The following is a 24,290-nucleotide window of genomic DNA, read 5'->3' on the forward strand; positions in this document are numbered from 1 at the left end:
GGGGGGGGGGGGGGGGGGGGGGGGGGGGGGGGGGGGGGGGGGGGGGGGGGGGGGGGGGGGGGGGGGGGAAGCTTACCTGCTGCTGCTTCCTCCTCCACCTGCTCTGCGTGGAGCTCCCCCCCCCACGAGTTTCACGGGTCCCCTTTCTTGTATTTCTCTATTTGTGAAATCCAGTTTTATTGCATTTTATGTGGTACACCAATCTTTATTGCATTCTTTTATAATTCTGTAATCTGTCTCAAATTTCAACAAGAAACGAGGCTGATAAATGAAGCCCATAAATAAATATTATGGTTTCTACATGGATTAGAAGCGGTGGTGATGGGGCTACATAACTAATATCAGCATTCAGGGTAGATCTCAGGTTCTGTTTAATCTACCGAAAAACCAGGCAGATGGTTTAGCGCTGCATTATTATAATTCTGGCCAAATTACCAATTCCTATGTCATCAGTACTTAAAAATGCACAACAGAGTTAAGCCTTTTAAAAGCCACTCATCATTTTAAGTGTGGAACTTCCAACCAAGCATGTACTATGGAATTTCCTGCCGTGATGGAGTGCTGACCATAATGAGGGTTTATGTGACTGTTTGTGGTAGAACCTGCAAAATGAGCCATAAACACTTGTATGTAAATACACACTTCATCAGGGCCAAACCACAAAACCTAAACAAAACTTTCAAGTCCTACAGAAGGCACCCTTTTACCTTGGTGTGGTCTCGTCTGCCATTGTGGTTAGAGGGCAAGACTGCATTGGGAAGACAAAGCCTTAGCCTTCCCTCGGCCTTTCTTCTATTGGCAGCCAGGGAACAGCTCCAGGCTCTCTCTTCCAAGGGTAATTTACCATTTACTCTGTGAACAAACATGTTACCATAGCCTCCTATGTTTTGGTACACCAAGAAGCACCTCAGTTAATAAAACAGTCACTTGCTGCTTCTCCAGCCTGTTCATTACATGCCTGAACAAAAGGCAATTCTCCAGCCTGTTCATTACATGCCTGAAACAGGCGAAAGCAATACTATCTCTGCTTCAAATGGAGATGCCAATGCCATCTCCACCCCACTGGAAACATCTCAGCTTGCTCGCTCTCCCAGCCCTCATGCTGCTGCCTCCTAGGATGAAGGAGCCTCCCAGAAAGTTTTAATTGATGTGGACTTGATGGAGTTGCACATTTTGGGGTACAAGCTATCAAAGGGCAACAAAGGCAAACTGCTATGTACTCCATACAGGAACCAATAAGTGCCATCATCCATTCGCCCAATGGTAGCATGGGAGCTGGAGACTGTGCAGGTTGTTCCAATGGCAGAGCTGTAAAGAATAGAATTGTCAAGATATAAAAACAGTCAAACACTATTTAATAAGGCTGAAAAAGTCATGTTTGCCTTTCAGAATCTCTTGCAGACCTTTTGATGTCTCCCAGGATATTTATAAACATGAATGCAGGCAGATAGGTCTGCAGAGGAACTTCCCCTCCCACACACAGAGGGGAAAAAGTAGTACTTCAGCTCTACAATGGCAGACACACAGACTAAATTAAGAGGCTAGCTTAATGTAGTGCAGGGGTCCCCAGTGATGTTGAGACCATGGGCACCTTGGAATGCTGAGTTTGGTGACTGCAACCACAAAATGGCTGCCACAGGAGAGAGCCAACCACAAAATGGCTGCCATGAGAGGTGATGCTACACACAAAGAGGGAGCTCAACTGCAAAGAAGAAGAGTAATTTTAAAAATATCATGGGACACAGGAGTGAGAGGGAGAACAAAACTAACACCGTGGAGGTAGTTCCCACCGAAATGTTTTTGTTTTTTTTTAATCTGCACAGGCACTTGGATGCCCTGTTGTGCAAGGGCCACCACCCTCTTTCTAAAAATAGTTGGTCGGCACCAGGAAGCCTGTCAGCAGGTGCTATGGTGCCCTGGTGCAGTAGTGTGTCACACTAGGATACGGAAGGCCCAGGTTGGGCTAGTCACTCTGTCTCAGCCTAATCCATTGGCAGGGTGGTTGTTTTCAGGATAAAACAGAAGAAGGGAGAACAGTGTTGTAAGCTACTTTGGGGGCCCTCTGTGGAGAAAAGCAGGGCACAAACAAATAAATAAGCACTTCATAAATGGAGAAAGATCCAGGGTGAGGATTACCCTACTTTTAAATTACCACAGGATTCCACATTGACGAAGGGGGGGGGGGCGCACAGAATGGGTAACAGAAAGAAAGCAAGCAAGCCCAGAGATTGCACCATCTCTCTGCTTTGCGCACAGAAGTAATGCTGGGACAAATTCTTACGTAAGCAACAAAACTATGTTATTAACAGCATCACCTCTATCAAGTGAGATTACGAATTCCACAGAAGAAGCCATTTTCAAGCCTGTCTCAGTGATGTTATGTGCACAGTCATGTGAAAGTCTGCACATGTGGGCTCCCATATGTGTAAATCGGACTCCATGGAGACAATTTCCGCACAGTCATGTGAAAGTCTGCACATGTGTAAATCGAACTCCATGAAGACCATTTTCCTTTTTGCTGTCCTTCTGCTCTGAAAGCACTTGTAGTGGAATGCCAGAATCCTATGCATGGCAGCAGTGCTCTGAAAGCACTTGTAGTGGAATGCCACAATCCACAGGACTCATTTGCTGAGAGCTGGAAGCAAACAAGCTATTGAAGAGAACTATATTTCAATTGACCTTATCTTACTTTTCTTTTTTGTGCTGGTGAATTACCTGCCTCTGATATGAAGGGGAAAGGTAGACCCCAAGGGTAGTCTGGCTATTTTAATTTCCACTAAACTTCAGGTTAAAATTGCAGAAATTGGCTTTAGTGCACAACATGCACAGGCCATGGTAGTACATTTCAACAGACTGTGTCTTTTATCTGTCAGTGTTTATATACCTCCCTCAGACAAGAAATAATCTACAGGAAAGCTGGAACAGTCTTGAACATTTTATAGACAGACCTTATCTTACCACCATACCAAATTCTATCAGAAGATATGAGAACTTGATTACAGTATGGAGCACCAGGCATATTGCAAATTTCACTTAATCATCGAGATTCTATACCAAGAACACACAAAACCAGTATTACTGGTAATTAGTACAAAGAAAGTGGGAGAGAGGGGGAATGGACTTTTCTTTATTAGAATTAGCTTTTTAAGGCCTTATTTTGCTATACATTTCTCACATTATTACATTTTAATTTAGCAGAGAGGTAACTGGATCAGCTCATTAGTCCTGAAATACATCAAACAACATACTTTTCTAACACTTTGTATAAAAATAATTGAGATTTAAATATCAGTTAAGACCTACTGGACTGAAGATATTGTAAATATGATCCTCCCCCCAAAAAAGAATCACAAGAGCACTTTGAGCTTTGCCACCTTGGACATATCTCTTGTTAATGAGTCATTAAAGGCAGCTTAATGTGTAATGATTGTCTTACATGGCTATCCCTTCTGCGCAGGGGGGGGAAACATCAAAAGCACAGATAAACGAGTGCACATGTGATTTTCTTGCAGAGAAGGAATATCCATAAAAGACATGGCTGCATGAGAAACCTCCCTTTACAATTCTCCCTTAGATATATCAGAGTATGAGAACGAGGTATGAGACTCTGGGCCGAATCACTTCAGGCTGCACATACGTGGATGGGAAGATGGAAGCACTACTTTGGAATACTCCCCTATCCCCCTAAAAGGGCAGGGGCTGTGGTTCAGGGGCAACCCACATGCTTTGCATACAGAAGTCCCAGGCATCTCGAGTTTATGGATCTCAACTAGCAGGTATTCAGAAAGACCCTTCCCTGCCTGAGGCTCTGAAGAGCAACTGTAAGTCCGAGTAGACATCAGCTAAGATAGACATACTAATGGTCTGACTCAGTGGCCTGTGCCCAATCAAAAATGTAGAAGACCTTATAGCCTTAAGTTTCTGGATGAAGAGGCAGAAATTCCCACCTCCTTGGGGTTCAGCCGACCCGTAAGAGCCACACAGAAAGCCACATTGGGATCTGCAGCAGGAACTGGTGGAAATCGTCACACCCTCTTCTGAAAACTTAAGTGTCCAAATTTTTTTGGAACTTTATGATTGGATAGAGTCTGGTATAAGGCAGCTTCATACGTTCATAAAGAGCTCCTTGGCGAGTCTTTTACTTGCACAATTTTCTTCAGAAACCGGCTTAGGAGCATTCAAAAACATAAACCATCCTCAATCTTCAGTCAGGTGATGTTACATTCCAGAATTCTCCCACATGTACCCAACACCTCATTCAGTGTAGAATGAGCTTAGTTGGTGAAAGAGCTGGCTCATATAGGCTTCATTTTTGTGAGAAGCAGCAGTTTTGGCACTGATTTCTTTTTCAAGTTTAGAAATACAAAACAAATCCTTGAGAATTATACCGTGGCCAGATTTAAAAGGTTAAATTCTTCTTAATTTTCCTGTCATTCCGATTCTTCTGGCCAAGCAAGTAAGACACAACTATAATAACACTCCAACCTTTATGACCAATGTCAAGAGGGCTGTCCAAAAGCAAACTTTGGCTCAATATTACCTAAACTGCAATCATTCTTTCTCCTCCTGGCAACACACTGCAGCAAAGATGATCAACAGGAGGTTTTTATTGCTGGTGAACACACACACACACACACACAAACTGTCCTTGGTCCAGTAAGAACACTGCATGCACAAATTAGAACTTACTACTATTTTTCTGGGCACGTAATTTTGCTGTTAAAACTTAAGCAAATGTAAGCAGACAGATACTGCTCTTCAAACTCCTAGTCGAAAGTGTCCAATTACTATTAGTTTTATATGGAGGATGATCTTATGCATGGAGAAAAGCCACTTGTAAAAACTATGACTTTGGGGGGAGGAAACCCAGATTTGGGTTTTCCTCAATTTGAAGTGAAACTACAAGGGCCAATTCGTACTTTTAGTGTTTGAAATACCAAGCACACAATGGAACGGTTAGGTGTACTTGTGCCTCACTCTGTATACAATGCAGTGTGGAATATATATGAACAAGAAAGGGGACCCGCGAAACTCGCACGCGGGGGGAGCTCCACGCAGAGCAGGCGGAGGAGGAAGCAGCAGGAGCAGGTAAGCTTCCCGCCGATTCCCCCCCCACGTCTCCTCCACCACCACCACCACCCCGGCTCAGGGGGTGAGGCCCGAGCTGTTTGCAGCCGCCGGGCCTCACCGATCTCCCCCCCGGCTCCGAAGTGAGGCCCGAGCGGCTTGTAGCCACCCGGCCTCGCCGGCCCCCCGTCTCCTCCACCACCCCCTCCACCACCACCACCCAGCTCAGGGGGCGAGGCCGAAGTGGCTTGTAGCCGCTGGGCCTCGCCAATCTTCCCCCGGCTCCAAAGCGATACTCGCAGGGGGGAGTATTCCGGCCCACCAAGCTTCACTCTCCCTCCCCAGCAGCGGTGGCGAGGCCGGCCAGCCCGCCAAGCCTCCCCCTTCCTCTCTCCCCAGCAGCAGTGGCGGCGGCGGTGAGGCCGGCTGGCTTGCCAAGCTTCCCCCTTTCTCCCTCCGCAGCAGCGGCGGCGGTGAGGCCGGCCCACCAAGCCTTCTCCCGCCCTTCCGTCTCCTGTGGAGGCAGCGTTGAGGCAGTTCGCAGAACGTTCCCTGCGCATGCGCAGGGGATTTTTTTTTACTTTTTGGGGGATTTAAATATCCCCCCTATATTTTTTCACCTTTTCAGATTTTTGCGCACACCTGGGGACTGCCCCAAGTGTGCAGGAAAATCTCCCTGCCCCCCATGTTGATGTTGCACATACAGAGGAGGAGCATGGAGGCCCACTGTTCCATTGTATGGTAATTTCTCAAATTGAGAACCAGTCCCAAAAGACAGAAAACTGGATGTGAGTGGAAGATTGATTGAACGTACTATGGCATCTCTTAAATTCAGACATTTTCATGGCTTAACTGATTATTAGGATAGCCAGCACCATTAGAAAAACAACTTTTGGTAAAATACACAGGTTTATCACTCGTTGGCAAAATGCACAGCAGATGTTGGATGCTGAAGTCAATCTTGCAGCTTTCAAAAATCTTGCATTTTAACATTTTCTCAGGGATTTTAAGTGAGGCCTATGTTCCTCTTGCAGATGTTCCATTTGATCTTGGATGTGCTCAGAAATTATTGGCTGGAATGCACAACTGTATGGCCTGAACAAACAGCAATGACTAGCCAGTACAAGGCTATGGCAAGAACCAAGGGAAAAAAGACCTTCAAAAGCCCAGAGTAGAATATGAAAGTTTTCTTCTGGTATAAAATACTTTCCTTTTTTTTTTTTTGGTCCATGGTTGACCTCCAAGTTTCATAATTCCATCTTTAGTCCACTTACTTTAGAGTAAAACTACTACCCTTCCTAAATGTTCTTTATAATGCATTCATTTCCAAATTTTTAATATAAGTTATTGGTCCATCCTCTATTTGGTAAGAAAAAAGGAAATCTCTTTTAATATATTTTTATCATAACATATTGCAGCATCATATATTAAAACTATTTTCAGTAGCTAACAATTCATAATTCAAGTTGACCCTAAGCGTTCAACAGAAATATGGAATACTTTCTGAAACCTAAGGGTTTCAGGTATGCAGTGTCTCAGGTATGCAGAAGATTGTTCGTACAGTTTTTGTTTAATATAGCAGTTCATTATATTCACAGCTTTCAGGTGTCAGTTTAGTAGGAAATCTGGCTTTTGATAGCCAAAAAGCTTGAAGTCTCCTTCAAAGCGAGCATAAAGGCGTCGTATGTCTCTCTTGCTAACTCCTGAGAAATAGCGCTCCACCTTGGTTTTGTTGTACACTGTTATGCCTGGTGGAATTGTGGGATATGACACCAGATGGTCTATTCCTGCCTCCTTCAGGATGTATGGCGCATCTTCTTCCAGTGTTTCATGATGCCCAACAACACTGTATGTAATTTCACAAGGGGCACAAAGTTCCACATAGGTTACCCAGTGAATTATGTGGTCTCCAAACTGTAGGTCCAGCCATCGATGATTTGGGTCACCCAAGTAGCGCACAAAGTCCTCAAATTGCAGCCCTCGGGTCTCGGTTCGATTCTTTCTATATTTTCTAATTATACCAGGTGCAATTTCGTGTCTATACCAAGGTTCAAATCGAGGATTGTGGACAAACTTGTCCTTAAATGCAGAAATTAGCCTTTCAAATGGATCTCTTACAATAAAGAACTTGAAGTACAATTTCAACCTAAAGGGGAAAGGGAAAACAGATTTTATACGGCAGTTTAAAAAAAATAGTTATCTACTGGAAATTCTCAAAAGATAGAGGCTATTTAGCATGTGCATATTTTGTTAATCACTACAGGATCAAACAGTGGCTTGCATGAGTCAATCAGCTATCCAACCAAACAACACAGACAGAATCATTCATATACGCTCGCATCACCCTGTTTTTCACTGGAACCTGTTTATGGATTCACCTGCAATTCATTACATGTTGAAGTCACATGATATATGTGCAACAGCCCCAAAAGCAGCAACCCCCCCCCCCCCCCCGCCGCAACTTTTGGAAGAAAAGCAAATCAAATTGTTTAACTTTTACAACGATATGTGACACAACTGCATCTGCACATAGATCAGCTAATCACACAGTACCTGCAGTTGTAGCTGTGGAACATCCCTGCCACCTTGTGATGTCCACCAGTGAGGATGGAATGTCCCCTTCCCCCAGCTAGTACCCAGTAGTGGGGCAGGAATATTCTTTGTGACTTTCCCCAATAGGTGCTGTTGGAAGTGCCCACAAACATGGCTTCACAAATAATTACTTTGGAATTTTAAGGTTTTTTTAAAAAAAAACTTGCTTTTTTGCTAAAATTAACCATTATAATTAAAGTGAAAAACTTGAATGTAACCGTTATGTTCTCTGGCTTAACTTTCATTACTTCCTGAGAGACCTCCTACCATTCCCATTTTTCTTTCCCCAATGTAGCCATTAAATCACTTCCCTGAAGTAAACAAAATTATAATTACAACACACACACACACACACAATTTCTTTTTTTTTTAAGTTTTGCTTTTTCAGTCAACATTACATCTTCACAGATTACATACATTTTTAGAGTCTTTCAGTTCTCCAACTTATTTATCCAATTGTAAACCCTTTTCCATCTATTGTTTTTCCCCTGTAGTTTTAAACTCAAATCATCCATTTGAGCAAGTTCTAACATCTTTATTATTAGGTCAGTTTTAGAGGGTAATTTCAACACACAATTTATTTCATGGATGTTCATTTTCTCCTGCACCTCTGGCTTCGCAAATACATTGACATTCTGTAACATCTCATTTTAATTTTAAATACTTTTTAATTAGAAATATTTTACTTAAAATATAATACTCATGAAGTAAATTTATATTAAGTCCATTTGCAAGATTTACTGGCTATCTAATTTGACAGCAGTGAGTACAAGTTCATTTGGTTGAGTCCGTTTTTCAAAACAAGACATCTCTCTAGTTCAAACACCAACGTACAATAACGTCAAGCGACTGCTTACCTTTTCTGAATTTCAGAGTCACTGAAGGAAGATAAGCGTGGCAGACCATTCTTCTCATGGTCATGCACAATGCTCTCTGGGATCTCTTCTATGGAAGAAAAAGCTCCTACGGAAATAAGGCAGGAATTATTTTTAGATCCCTTTGTCTTGTCTTTCCCAATTCTCTGTTCTATATTGTTGGCAATAGCACTATTGCTTATCTCTAACATTATGTGGACTGGGAATATTTTTAATTGAAAAAAAAAACTGAGTTCCTTATGATTCTAACAAAAACCCCACCCCCATTTTAAGACAAAACAGAAACTTTGAATTCATATGTGGCCTCTTTTCTATCAGTTTTCCACTATATGGAACTAGCTCTCATATCAGAATCTGTAGGGCTTTTTTTGTAGAAAAAGCCCAGCAGGAACTCATTAGCATAATAGGCCACACCCAACAACAGAAACTCATTAGCATATCCAGCCACACCCATGAGAGCATAGCTCATTAGCATATTAGGTTGCACCCCCATGTTACCAGAAGTGTCGACATCCAGCCACACCCACCTTTTGCTTCTTATTCTGTTTACCTTGTTTGTTGTCAAAACCTAGGGCTTTTTTTGTAGCTGGAACTCCTTTGCATGTTAGGCCACACCCTTAATTTATTTATTATTTATTTATTTATTATTGAGATTTATATCCCGCCCCATCCAATATTCAGCTCGGGGCGGCTTACAAGATTAAAATAGAAATACAAACAACAACAATTTAAAACAGTATATCCAATATAAAATATGGTGCTGAAATAATTTACATAAAATCCAAGATGGACGACGTCCCACACTGGCAGGCCAAGTTCTTCACAGTAGGAGCACCAGGGAGAATGTTCCCCCAGTCCTGTTGAGCGACATCCACCCCTACATGGGGTGGTGGTTGGAATATCATTGATGGAACAGTGGCGGCGGCGGCTCCCCCTCAAAGGCCTGGCGGAAGAGCTCCGTCTTGCAGGCCCTGCGGAACTGCACTAGGTCCCGCAGGGCCCGAGTTTCTTCCGGGAGCTCATTCCACCAGGTGGGAGCCGCCACCGAAAACGCCCTGGTCCTGGTTTGGGTCAGCTTCGCTTTCCGGGGGCCTGGAACCTCCAGGCGATGGAAGTTCCCCGATCTCAGTGCTCTTGGGGGAATATACGGGGAGAGGCGGTCCCTTAGGTAGGCCGGACCCTGGCCATTCAGGGCTTTAAAGGTAAGCACCAGCACTTTGAAACGAATCCGGTATGCTATAGGCAGCCAGTGCAGCGCATGCAGCACCGGTCGGATGTGGTCTCGCCTGGAGAGACCCATCAGCAACCTCGCTGCAGCATTCTGCACTAGCTGCAGCTTCCGGATTTGCGACAAAGGCAGCCCCAAGTAGAGAGCGTTACAGTAGTCTAGCCTCGAGGTGACCGTCGCATGGATCACAGTGGCCAGGTCTTCACGGCCGAGATAAGGGGCCAACTGCTGGTAAAAGGCTGGTAAAGGCTGGTAAAAGGCTGATTTGGCAGTGGCTGCTACCTGGGCCTCCATCGTTAAAGAGGAGTCCAAGAGCACACCCAAACTCCTAACCTCCCGCGCAGGCACCAATGGTGTCCCGCCAAAGGTCGGGAGAGGGTGTCCCAACTCCCGGCCGATCCGACCCAGGCCCAGGACCTCCGTCTTTGCCGGGTTTAGTTTTAACCGACTCAGTCTGAGCCATCCAGCCACAGCTTGCAATGCCCGCAAGAGGTCATCAGGACTAGAGTCTGACTGGCCGTCCAACATCAGATAGAGCTGGGTGTCATCAGCATATTGATGACACCCAAGCCCACACCTCTGGGCAATCTGGGCGAGGGGGCGCATGTAGATGTTAAACAATATCGGGGACAGCACTGCATGTAGCCAATCCTAATACGTTTCTGCTACTGGGTGTGGCCTATTATGCTAATGAGTTCCTGCTGGGCGTGGTCAACTTGGGAGCCAGCCGGAACTTCGTTCCTGTGCGTTCCTGCCCAAAAATAGCCCTGAGAATCTGTAACAGCAGGGCACGTTAACCACCCCAGAGTTCAGTCACTGAAACTGGGGGCTTGAGCTAGAAAAGCCAGAGTCTGAAGCACAGTAAACAAAGGGTACTGTTCTGGAAAACAAAGGAGGCCCATCTTCTATTATTTACATCTGGCCAATCCAGAAGCTTCATTTCTCTTGCCAACCAAGATCATATGTCCCCCTGTTCTCTTCTATGCCTCAGGCCTAAGCACAGGGATTTCAGGCAACTCACAAGACTAAGCCTGCTGTAAACCCCAGGTCTTGAGGTTCCTGGTTTAAATCCCACACTTGCCACATCCTGAACAGAAAAACTTGCCCATGATGTTATGTTGCTTAAAAGTTAACCTGCTTATTTAATCAGCCAACCACTGAATCCTCTCCCACTGTTTAAAATCTATTTTTGTTCTCTTTTGACTTTCGTTTGAAAGGAAGTAAAACTGGAATGCTAAAGATATGTTTGCTACAGCACTTTGTTGCCTGATCAAACTGGTGGGATCATCTATGTTGGCATAAATTGACCATTTAGCTTTAGTTGTACTGGCTCGAGTGCAGACAGTTTGTTTAAAACTCAGCTCAAAATTTGCTTTCATAACCATAGTAGCAAATCTACCGTTATGTGCCAAGTTGTTATTTACTGGCCCAGACCATCTAAGCAGAACAATTAGTACTGAAAGCCTGTAGAGTTCTTGAAGAAAACACAGAATATAAAAAATGAATAAGGAAGTGCTGGAAATAAAATAAAACAAAACAGTCTACAAAGCAATTGATTCCCCCCCCACATTGTAGACAGCAGTGTTTTAAACCCTACTGTATGCGAGCAAACATACTTCAGAACTTTAAAAATCAACTGGTACCATTTAAAACAATCAAGACTTTCTTCCACTGAGTATTGCCAACTTTGGGAGTTTGACAGAAGAGGATCTTGTGCTTGTCACATACGAATATTCGGTCCAAAACAAACTTCGAAACTGTACTGTGGGTGAGGTTTCTCAGTGATGTATCTTGGCACATATTCCTGAGTAGTTCAAGCCTTTCCACATGGACCAGAGGTCGATGTCGATGGTCTTCAGAAAAACCTCTTCCTATTGTCTTAAAATAAAAAATGGGGGGAAAGAAAATGGAAGAGTCAAAGGAAGACATTTGGTTCTTTTCACATTTTTAAGAGATATTATTCTCTTTCTCTCACACATGCACGCACACACAGATTTTCCACTAATTATGTGAAAACAAAATGTTACCTATTGCTGTTGTATTTCTGGTATAAATTTAATCTTGTTAGATATTTCCAAACAACTGCTTGCTTCAATGTTTTTTCAACATGGTGCAAAACAGGGTTTTCTTTTAAAACAGTACTGATATAAATATAAGTTTTAGATACTGCTTGCAATACTTATCACTCCAAACTGAGATATATTTCACAATTTACAATAAACTGGAAAAGAATCCCTGGATTACAATTTAGTAGTTGGCTGACCAAAGCAAATGTTCTTTATTTGCATCATTCAATGGAAGTAGAGTTTGATATTTAAAATGAAAACCTGCTGTAATATTTTTTATTTATAAAGTTTGGTTTTTTTCAAAAAAAGTACAACAATATTAAAACTACTGGAAAAATATTTTCAATTTAAAATGATAAAAAATCTCTCAAATCAGCTATTAAACTGTTGCATCAAAAGAAGGCAGCACTTACCTGTATAAATAAAGAGAGATAAATTTATCAGGTTTCATTTACCAGGCTGAATAAAAACTAGTAATGTAGGACAGAAAGCCCACAGCATCATATTCAGGGTATCAATTTATTTAATGGATTTTAAAACTTGTTCATTTTGTAGCACTCTTTTGTTAATTGCTTCTGTCATGACCCCAGTGGGTTGCCACCTTCAGGTGCCACCACTCTGGACTTTGGGTCCCTTGGGAAGGCCCAGATTACCCTCCCAAGCCCAACCAAAATGCCCCCTTTTAAGCCGAGAAACTATAGGCGTGATGACAGGCAGAGAACATTAAGCAAATGGTTTATTAATACAGTACTGGGGCAAGGAAAACCAGACAAGGTGCTTTAAAATATATAACAGTGTTTAAAGGCAAAATAATCAAATCTAATGTGACTACCTATTTCACTTAACTAGTTACTATTTCAAGGCTCACAGCCCTCTTATAGCAGGCCTCCTGCCTGTACTCATTCTGTCCCAAGTGAGGGATCTTTTTCTCAGACCAGTCCCCTCAGTTTTACTCTGTGTGAGGCAAGACCACAGAAGAGGAAAGAACCCAGTTTCACAGTTCACAAAGCTTAAGTTCCAGTCCCCTCACACAATTCCTGTACACCAATTGGCTACAACCGCTGCTAAGCATTATGGGAATTGTAGGCTGTGTTGGCTTTCCACTCCCACACAGGCCTCTCCTGGGACCTAGGTCTCTAGGCCTTGTCTCCCAGCCCGACACAGATCATGAGAGCTTCTTAGAAAAATGAGCATGAAAATTTGAACACAGATGGGAAATGAGTTGTTTGCATTAACTGAGTTTGCTTTAGCATTTTGGGTATAACCAAAAATAAAAACTGAAGTACAACAAAAATTGTAATGCCCCAAATGACTTCCATTAAATATGAAGCAACAACCCAAACTTTCTTCCTTTATGCACATGTGATGCATCTCTGTTCTTGAGACAGCAGTAGTCTACAAGTGTCAGGACTTGAAACTGAAGCTACAAGATTTTGGAATTGGTACGTTTTTTCTCTTTTTTGGCTTCAACTTGTTAAGATAGCAAGCAGAAGGGCTTTGCAGCAAACCATAGCCCAGTTCGCTTTAGTTTGTGATTTAGACAAATAAAATTGCCCATGAAGCAGTATTTGGGTTGCCATCTGTACTTGCAGTTACCTTCCCCCTTTTCTGGTTAGTGTTTGCCAGCAAAGCATCTGGAGAGGTCCAATGATTTATCATGGAAGACTCTGAAGCTCTAATACGCAAATGCATTTGATAGTTGAATAAAAGTTATTTTGAGAGTCTTCCTTTCCTAGATATTCTAAAAACCCTTGAAACTCACTAGCTTCTTCAGTGAAGCATTTCAGGTTTTATACTGTCAGAGCTGTATACAAAATATCCCATCAATGCAACTTCTTATCCTTTAGCTTGTGTACGATATTTCTGATTAGTACAACTGTACAATGAAGAACCAGCTTTAAAAGTTCTAAGAAAAAAATAAGACTATGTAGGACATACCCTGATAATGTGGGGTACTGGAACACAAAGAAAAATACTGGAATAGTTTCAGTGATTAGTCCTTGCAAGGTAAAATTGCTTGGGTTCAAAAGTTCAGCAGATAAGCTGCCAGGAAAAAAACATCTTATAGCCTACCTGTACTGTGCTACATAGCCAGGGGAATGTGGGGTTGCACAATTGGCTTGCATGATTTGAACTCAAGATGCCCAATCCTCTAAAGCAAGTGATGACTTAATTCAGTGGTGCTTAACTGCTTTATTTTCCCATTAAGCTTCTTACACCTTATTATTTTGGGTATGGGTGAAAATCTGCAATACCGTAAGCAAAGTGGTGCCATCTGTGGAGCTGGAGACAGGTTAGGTTTTCAACAATTCTCTCACATGGGTTGTCATTCTAACAGTGCAATACTGTGCAGGGTTACTCCGATCCAAGCACATTTATTTCATCAGGCTTTTGACTGAAATAACTCTGCACAGGATTGCACTGTAACCACAGTTACTTGAAGACGCTGCAATTAAAATAAATGTGCCTACAAGAAACATGTGTTAGAACTGAGCTGTTAGATACAGCTCTTCCAGCACTACAGCCTGCTAGCAATTCAGAATTCCTGATATTTATTTAGATATCTAAACCTGAGTGACCCAAAACAAAAATTCATGCCACAGTAGAAACATAACTAAGCTTTGGGAGAAGTCTTGCCAGTATCAAAAGGTGATTAGATAAATCTGTGCAGTGGCAATACATGGAATGGGACCTACTGAGCGGCAAGCACAGAATAGGAAGGCACATGACATCACGGTCATGTAGCAGAGGAGAGGAGAGGCTGGAGTCTCTAAACCTGCCTGTCCCCAAAAGGAAAGCCTGCCACCAGTGAATGACCTCACTTTGCTGTCCTGCTGCTCAGCACACATGCAAAGAGGGGCAAGGAGGTGTGGCATTCTTGCTCTCTACGTATGTTTACTAGCAGCACATCATCCCAAAGAAGAGCAAAAGGAATGGTGGCAATATAAGGAATTGTAACCTAGGAAGTAGGAATCTGACCAACCTAAAGGTCTCAACCCAAGGGGGTGAAGTTCATGGAATTAGATGGACTTTTGGGAAGATCTAGCAAGGCAGTTCTTACATCCTTAGGAATTCTTTCTCTCTTACTCATATTCAGTTTAGGGGTGAAGTTGCATAGTCAGTCATTCCAAGTTTTTTTTTTTTTTAAAAAAAACCTATTCTTGATGCAAAAATCATAAATCCAAAGCAGTGTTCCACTATAAAATTAGACCATAATCAGGTTCATTCCCAATGAATACAAAAAAAACACCCCAGGGATAGCCGGCTTCTTGGACTATTCCGTCCGCACAGAACAACTTGTAAATCCTGTGGAAATCAAATGAGTACCAGTGCTGTCACGCCTCGAGTTATCGTTTTTTGAACTTCTGCTCTGCACCCAGCAACACATACCTGAAACTCTCCAGGCGAGCTCTTCTCTTTTATCATATGAATTTTCTCTACTTCAGTGACAGCTGTCGCTATTAATGGCTCATGCTTAGCACCATATGCTGAGTAAGAAAGGAGGAAAAGGGATCTTTGAAGGAAAGGCAGCAATTTAAAAAAAAAAACAAGTAACATTTATATTCTCATTGTACAGACAACCATTTCAACCAGAAGAAGAAGAGTTGGACTTATACCCTGCCCTTCACTCAGAGCACCTTACAATCTCCTTCCTTTCCTCTCCCCACAATGGGCAACCTGTGAGGCAGGTGGAGCTGAGAGAGCTCTGAGAGAACAGTGACTGACCCAAGGTCACCCAGCTGGCTGCATGTGGAGGAGTGGGGAATCAAACCCGGTTATCCAGGTTAAAGTCTGCCACTCTTAACCACTACACCAAATATACTTCTGTGGTATTATGGTATTACTGGGGGGTTTTATTATACAAGTATAATGGAGGAAAGCCTAGCTTCTATTTTATTTCTTTCTTTATTGATTTCTATCCCACCCATTCCGGCCTAAGCTGGGGGAGAATGCATATTCAATCAATTTTCTTTTCAGCTTCTTCCCATATCTCCATATAGATCAATTTATCATTGAAACTGACTAGTAGGCAGACACCTTCTGGTATAGTCAATTTTACCATGGTGAGAGTGTGGGCAGACAGGACTGCTCACTGTTCAGAGAAAAACAGAGAGGAAAGAAAGTCATGCTTTGTGCCCCCAGAAAAGCTCCAGGAGATCCAAGCCATTATCACTCTTTAGCAAGCTACATATATCACATTAGATGGAGCCGTATATTAAATTCATCTGTTTGTTTTATATTTAGAAGTGCAAGCCCTACATCTGAGAATTTCTGGTATGGTTTGTGGAAACAACTATTTCAAAATAAGAGCCTGTTAAAGAAGTGTACCACACTACAATGCAGTATTTCAGACAACAGGCATTACTACTATCCCAGTTATTCTGCATGGAATTCAGCAAGATCTGTATATCCAAGAGTTATTAAATTATTTTATTAAATTATATTGAAAGAGAAAACTCAGTAGGAAGGAAAAATCAGTCATTCCTAAATTTAGCACCACAAGTAAAATTTACTTCTGCTGACATTTCCTATATTATTACAGTGATTAAGTGGTATTTAAATTGTATTCAACACAAAAATTAGAATAACGATGATTTGACTGAAGACTTATTTTTCAATTAATTCAGCAAAGGGGTAACCACATGAAAACATCATCTATTTTTCAGCACTCCTTTTTAGCATGTAGATATTCCTATCTGATATCTGCTGAAACAAAACGTGATTAACACGATTCACTGCACCAATGATTCATTGACGCCCCCTCTCAATCTTCAACCAAAGAAATAAATCTGCTGAGCTTTTCAGAGGACAAAAATATTCTCGTATTTCACACTGAAATATTTTAAAATTATAATAATCTAGTATCATCAGCTGTGCAATATGGGGTAAATCTTTTCCCTAAAGCCACAAGGTAAAATTAATTCATAGCAATATCTAGAAATATTTACACTATCTGCATGTGCAGTTCCATCATATAAGCATGAGGTACAGAAACTGGTACAGGATTTTACATACTGAGAATATCAACTTTCATTTCAAAAGTTACTCTCTGCAGACTGCAACCACAATGGCTAGAAATGGAACACAGAAGCATGTCAACAGTATTCAAGGAGGTAAAAAAAAGAAGAAAGAAATTTCTAGTATTTGAAACACTGGACTTTGTTGTCCTGTATTGTACCCTGCATTTTTAGCTTCCCTCAGCTAAGTCCTTCCACAGACTTTGAAAACCTTAAATCTTGGAGGCACAAGTGCATGACATAATTATTTTAAAAATGATAATATTTATACAAAAGAATCTATGGACTTTGAACACATGCTTTGCGCAAGCTATACAGCAAGTTTTCTTAATATGAGAAGACTTATGTTTTTGTATTCTGGTACCTGCACCTGAGTACCAAGAATGACATCTGAATCCACACTCAAGAGGATCAAGACTATAGTGCAACGCAGTGCCAGCAACTTCTCTCAGACTTTTGTCACAATAATTTTTAGGGTTTAAGTCTAGAAGTGTGACACCAGTTCTTTAAAAGTTCGTTTTAACTACTGTGCCGTTAAGGCAGGAGACCTTCCACTGACAACCCTCATATCCTGCTGTTACTCAGAGGGGCAATGGGAGAATTGACATCCTGGAAGTGAATTCATGGTGCACATAACACCAGCATCCCCCCATGTTCCTTCCCTCAAGTTCCAGGCAGTTATATCCTGAGGATAATCTAGCTGAACACTGATGAGGGGGAACATTGAAGCCTTGATGTGGGAACAGAGAGCCGTGTTACCATTTGTGAAGAAATGCATTTTTTCCTGGAAGGTCTGAGCCAGTGTTCCCGCTAAGCTGAGTTCGTGTGAGCTAGCTCACAGTTTTTTAGCCTCCAGCTCACACATTTTTGCCTTCGCTCAGGAAGGAGGGCTCCAGAGCAAACTGATTTATGCAGCAGCCAAATCGCTCGCTCACAACTTTAATGCCAGTGGCTCACCAAGTAGAATTTCTGCTCACAAGACTCCACAGCTTAGAGGGAACATTGGTCTGAGCTGAGCAAAATCTCCACTGTACATTTTGAAAGTATTTTTTTCCTCTGGGCAGAGAGCAGGAGGGGAGGGAAGTCAGTTCAAATGCTTCCCAGACATACCTCAGCTCACCTTCATACAAATGCTAATAGATCTGGCAGGAAAGATAAGAGGTGATTCAAGCTCTCCCCCTTCCCCAAGCAGGGAACCGAGATCTGGAGGTGCTAAATGCTAGAGAGTCTTCAGGCAGGAGATTCCTGGAGACCTCCAGGAAAAGCCTCTTTGACCTGGACTGACCTGGTCAGAGAGTGGGGGAAAAAGAGGTGATAAAAACTTCTTGCAGCAAGGAGGGGCTCTTTTTTCCTGGGATGCTGAGTTCATGAGCGGACACAAACCTTTCCACTGACAAGGCAGCCATTGACCATGTGCTCACCTAAAGAGTTGGAGCAAGCATTAAGGTAACGGTTATTCTGTAGAAATCTGTAACTTCCTAAACTAAAGGAGTTTGTCCTACAGTTTAACCTCTGATAGAGAGAGGGACAGAGAGCAAAAGAGGATTGTGTTTTTACCTATTTCTTTTGTATCCCTTGCTCAGTCTGGTGCTGTGCTAAAAGTATCATTATAAACATTTTCTTTTTAATAAATCCTTTATAACTTTTCATGCTGGCAGTGATTCTCTGTACCACATAGACCTCCACTGTGTCGGACACGCTATTTTAAAAGGAGAGCAAGGGGGAAATGTTGGCAAGTGGCTATTCCTCCAAGGGTGCACAAGGCAGTAAACCATCCCTGTGGGGACCAGGTGCTGGGCAGCAGGAGACACAGAGGCAAGGCCTCAGAACTTGGAAAGGGAGTCCTGACCCTCCCGGTGGGAAAATACAAAGTCAGGTGGTGGTGGCAGGCTACCCTAGAGAGGAAGAAAAGCCCCTCTGAGTGTTGAGAAAAACCTAGGAAGGTGGGGTAGAATAAGGCCTGCAATTCATAGCAGGCCGGTTCCAGCACACCATTCCTTTAAAATGTACTATTCTTTTAAAATGTATTGGACAAGACACCATTTCTGCAGAAAAAGTATTCCTTTATTTATTTATTTCATTTATACCCCGCCTTTATCCTGAATGGGGACCCAAAACAGCTGAACCTCAGATACTCAGAGCTGGATACTTTGTGAAAAAGAGGGGAACTATCAGCATTTATTGTGCAAAAAAAGAACCATGACAAAGTCAAAGTCATTATTGTATTACACCAGAATGAAATACAGAATAAAATACACCATAGTCATCGCCCAAAATTGTTAAACGTTTCAAAAAAGCTGTAATAAACTTTGCATAAGAAAATGTAAATAAAATTCCAATAATACATATGGATATATTATGGGAAGGATTTTAACCTCTAAGAAGGATTTTAACCGCTAAGTTCACGGGGTTGGACTAGATGACCTGCAGGTCCCTTCCAACTCTAACATTCTATGATTCTATGAACAAAAGACCCTCCACTCAATCAATACCAGCCATTCTAAATTAAACTGAAACTCAGAATCCTGACTTGCCACAACAAACTTCATGGTTTCTTACATTTGATTAAAATGTGAGAGATAGCCACACATAAACTAGAACACTATCTGTACTGCACATCACAAAGGACTTCAGTCTAGTCTCTCCAAAGATGGGATTCTTGACACCAGCTCATCAGCAGAAGGAGAGAAGAGAGGTCACACAACGTCATGGAGGGAATTAAAGCACATTATTGGTTTAATACAATCTGGGTTGCTTAGGAGAGGCCATAGTCTCAACTGCAGTATCCAAACAGCACAGGACAAAAATAAATGTAAGAAGACAGACAAAGGAATTCAGGATACATGCAACACAATACCTAATGGCCCTTGAAAAACACTACCAGCACACACATGCTACACTAAAATTTTAGAGAATTCCAGTTCTTTGGCATGTTGCATACAAATTCCACTTCAATCTACCACTCCTTGCCAGGTGTAGGATGAAAGCAGAAGATCAACCTCCATCACATGCCCTTATCAAACAAAAAAATGCCACTGCCAACAAAAGGAAGCAGGAAGAAAGTTGAAACATATTATTCCAACACTCATTCTGTAGCAACTTACCAAATGACAGGTTTCAGCTCAAGACTATTTGCTGAAATAAAAAAGTAGTCACCTAGAAGAATACTTCCTTATACAAAACGCAGTCGCAAGGCAGGGGCATCATGCTTTCATAGCCATCTTCAGTGCAGACAAAACAATGTTTTCCTCATGTCAACATACATTAAAAGGTGGTAATGGAAAAGCAAAACAAAGTCAAGGGAATCTGTAATATTTCTGTCACAGTGATCACATTGTATGCTGTTAAATGTTTAAATGGTTAGATGATTAAGGGCTTTTATTTAAAAAAAACATGCCTGACTAGCTATATGATTTAGGTCTTCTTTGTCACACGATTTATAAACGAGAGAGGACACAATTAAATTCCTTTAATCATTTGAGCACAGGAAGCAGAACATATCAACAAGCCCTCTGTCTGGACATATGCTGCAAGTGTTCTTCATAACTTGCTTCGGTGACAACAATATAAATAAGCTGAACTTACCATCAGGGTCTTTGAAGGTCAATGTGATGAACTTGCTTGCAACCATGAACATGAATATTACCCAGAAGCATGCAGCTAACAGCAGCCACCGGTGGTGCATGATGTCAGATGTGAGCCATATAACTTGTATTGGTTCCTGTTTTTAAAAAAGCCACAAAAATATATATGTGAACTATTTTTCTATTTGTGATAAGGCATCTCTCGCATAGCTAGCGAAAGGTATCTTTTTACTGCAGACACTTAAATAAGATTAATTTAATTTAAACTACCTAATCTTTTCGCTACTATCTTCAAAGAGATTGACCTTATCTAACCAGGATAATGGAACCCAACCCCCCCTCTAGACACAGTAAAAACATTTATCCTCCAGAGGTGAAATTTTGATGCATGAGACAAATCCATTAAACAGTGCACAGAACAAAGATTAACCAGTTTAGCTCAAAAAAAGAAAAGAAGGATCTGAAGGCAACAAAGATCATCCAGGAGAGCCACTGTGAGTGCTGGCCTTTGATGGGGGGGGGGAGTTTGGGCCAAGTCCTCACCGAGACATGAAGGTTGTGGGATGGCCTTTGTCTAGCCTCTATTTTCCAGAACAGCGGCCTCACAGAGTTGCTACAACAACACAGGCTACCCTACCTGCATTGGAGGAAAAGCAGAATAAACAAAGTTCGCTGGAGAATGATAGGCTGGTAACAACAATGCTAAACAGCAGTCCTTCTGCTCTCTGTTTTTGAAGCAAGTCATTATAGAACTCATTGGGTCTCATGTCCCAGCAAGCAAGCATGCACTGCATTGTATAAATGCTTTTATGCCTCTGGTTCTGCTACTGAAAGGTAATGCTTTTGCATATGGACTATAGACACTGCTTATTTAACAGACCTGCTTTAAACATGTGCATGTGCTGTATATGGGGGGGAGGATGGGTTCAGACTTTCTTAAACACACCATCAACGTTATCATTTCCACAAACTTTACCCACAAGAAACCCATGGAATCTAATAGCCTGTTCTTTACTTTCACTGCCAGGAGCCAAACATATTCCACATCTTCAGCCCCCCTCCCTCTTTTAAAAAGGCACAAAAGAATCACTTTCTTTTCCTAAACTCTTAAGAACAGCACTGGTATAATTACTACTGCCGCACACGAGCCTTGCTGTTTGAAAAGCAGTTTGGCACAGTGTCCAGGAGTGCCTTCTATCAAGTTGCATCCACTTTGCCACCTCTCCTTTCTTAGATTGAGACAATCTGCCCAGACTGCCCCATTTTTTTCGTAACCTTACAGCGGGATTACTGCAATGCACTCTATGTGGGGCTGTCCCTGAAGGCAACCCAGAAACTGCAGCTGGTTCAGAACACTGATTTATTGTCAGGGACTAGTTCTGGGACATACCTTGCCCATCTTAAAACAGCTACATTGGTTGCCAGCTTGCTTTGGGAGAGGGCAGGGCAAGGGGAGATGATGTTGTGTCAATGGCATAGTGTCACTGGTATGACACTGATGCATTGCTTAAGGATTTGGACAAAATCCCCAGACTTTTGCCTGAATCCCTGAGCATCCTTGAGCATCATGTTGGCATAGCACTGGAAACATAACATCACTCCCAGGTATTTTTGGAATGTAACATTGTGTCACTGATGCGACACCACTTTTTAAAAAAACCCCGCCCTTAATGGGTAACAGGGGGAGATCAAGAGGTTTCCCAACTTCTAAATCCATCTCAAAGTGCTGCTTATGACCTTTATCTGAAGGGACCGTCTCCTCCCATATGTCTCCATGTGCCAATTATCATCTTCAGGCTGCCACCTACTGACTGATCCATGACCTAAGGTGGTCTGCCTGGCATTTACTGGTGTGGAAGTTTGCTGGGTGACCTCAGGCAGCAGTTTCTGCAAAACTTGCATGACCTGGGTGAACCCAGCAGTTGCTACCGCACAACTCACCTGAGTGACCTGATGTAACCCAGAATCAGATCAGAACCCCACGAGGTAACCAGTCCAGGACCCCTCTATGGATCCCCCCAGAAGGGCAATGAATTCTCTTTATTACTGAATTTGGTCTTCTGTGTTTTGGAATATAGAAAGGCATGCAGTAATTTAATCTGGGAGGCAATCTCAAAAGGAAGGAAGGAAAGCAATTGACAATTTGTCTGGGAACGGAGGCATCTATCTATCCAACCCCCATTCTTCTAAAGTGATAGCTGTGTCTCAGTTTATTGATTTCTGCACAGTCTAAATATACACTAGCTATTTAACAATAACATCATGTAAACACATCCATTTCTCAGGCTGATGTTTTAATTCCGCTTGCCATGTCTTGCCACAAAGTTCAGTCCCCACAAATGGAGACAATATGGCTCAGTTTGTTATTCTAGTTGAGCTATAAACCCCATCAAAGGGACACCCCAATAGCCTGCCTCCTTGAGACTATACTTTCCTGCCTAACCATTATTCTACCGATCCACCAATAAGGTTTACAAAAATTGGCTCCAATCCAGTTTGAGAAGCATCCTATTTCCCCTCTAAACACTTGTTGGGTAGAAAGAACCCCAGTACTGTGTGGGAGTGTAAAGTGGGAAGCTGCATTGCTCCTAAAACTCAACACGGGTACCTTGAAGACTATGACCTGACTCCCATTCTGCTCCCTTCACCACCACCTTTTTCTTTCCCTCCATTGAAACTTCCTGAACTCCGTTTGCCAGACAGGCCTATACACTTACTTTTTCCTTCTCTGCCTCCTGCCCCATCTCTCTTTTAAAACTTGCTTAGGTTAGAATTTCGTAGAAGCTGGGGTTTAAATATCTGTTATTTAGTGTGTGCATGCACATTCTGTTTGCTAGTTCCCTATGGCATTTGTTTTCTCAATAAACACTTAACTTTAAACCTATGCCTGTTTATTTCCCAGAATCTCTACACTTCTATATGACGTTGCCAAATCCAGAACCCTGGTATACACCTGGCAGAAAGTCCCCATAATAATTATCCCAGCTACACACGTGTGTGCTCTTGACATGTCAGGAGGATGCTCCTATAGTCGAGGGACACACCGTGTGGGCCATTCAGGTAACATTGCTACCACATGACTTTTGCAACTTAACATAAGAACATAAGAGACGCCAATGTTTGATCAGGCCAAAGGCCCATCTAGTCCAACTCTCTGTCACACAGTGGCCAAAAATACCAGGTGCCATCAGGAGGTCCACCAGTGGGGCCAGGTATTTTCCAGGGAGTGGCTGGCGGGGAAAGAGAAAGTGGAGAACTAGTGCGATATAGTTGATAAGAGTGTCCGACTAGGAACTGGGAGAGACCCCCTGGTTCAAACCCTCACTCTGCTACGGACGTTTGCTGGGTGACCTTGGGCCACTAGCTCTTTCTCTAAGCCTAAATCAGACTCATAAGGTTGTTGGGGGCAGTGTTCCCTCTGAGCTGAGTTAGTGTGAGCTAGCTCACAGTTTTTCACCCTCCAGCTCACACATTTTTGTTCTCGCTCAGGAAGGATGGCTCCAGTCCAGGGCAAACTAATTTATGCAGTAGCCAAATCACCTGCCTGCTCACAACTTTAATGCTGGTAGCTCACAAAGTTGAAATTTTGCTCAGAGGACTCCACAGCTTAGAGGGAACATTGGTTGGGAGGATAAAATGAAGGAAAGGAGAATGATGTAATTTGCTCTGGATCCCCAATAAAGTTGACGGCTGGAGGAACAGATAAAAGAAAGGTTGGTTGGAGAGTCGGAAGGAGAGAAGGAAGCAGGGAAAAGGGAGAGAATATGGGGCTGTCAACAGGAAAGAGGACGGGGGGGGGAATTAAGTGAACTACGCAAATCCTTGTTGGTTTGCCACTTGTGTTTCCATAAATTCTGGTC

The 24,290-nt window shown here is 42.4% G+C and overlaps 1 protein-coding gene across 1 annotated transcript; it reads right to left on the reverse strand.

Annotated features, from left to right (window-relative positions):
- Positions 1 to 6,537: 6,537 nt before the first annotated feature.
- CHST10 (carbohydrate sulfotransferase 10) lies at positions 6,538 to 20,531 on the reverse strand. Its single transcript, XM_015429705.1, has 5 exons — positions 20,432 to 20,531; positions 15,219 to 15,316; positions 11,406 to 11,640; positions 8,517 to 8,622; positions 6,538 to 7,213 (listed from the first exon to the last, which is right to left on the reverse strand). Exons 1-5 carry the CDS (start codon positions 20,529 to 20,531, stop codon positions 6,676 to 6,678), a joined length of 1,077 nt encoding a protein of 358 aa, XP_015285191.1. The 3' UTR covers positions 6,538 to 6,675.
- Positions 20,532 to 24,290: the final 3,759 nt, after the last annotated feature.

The sequence above is a fragment of the Gekko japonicus genome, unplaced genomic scaffold (assembly GCF_001447785.1).
Source record: "Gekko japonicus isolate JY-2015 unplaced genomic scaffold, Gekko_japonicus_V1.1 scaffold782, whole genome shotgun sequence".
NCBI lineage: Eukaryota > Metazoa > Chordata > Lepidosauria > Squamata > Gekkonidae > Gekko > Gekko japonicus.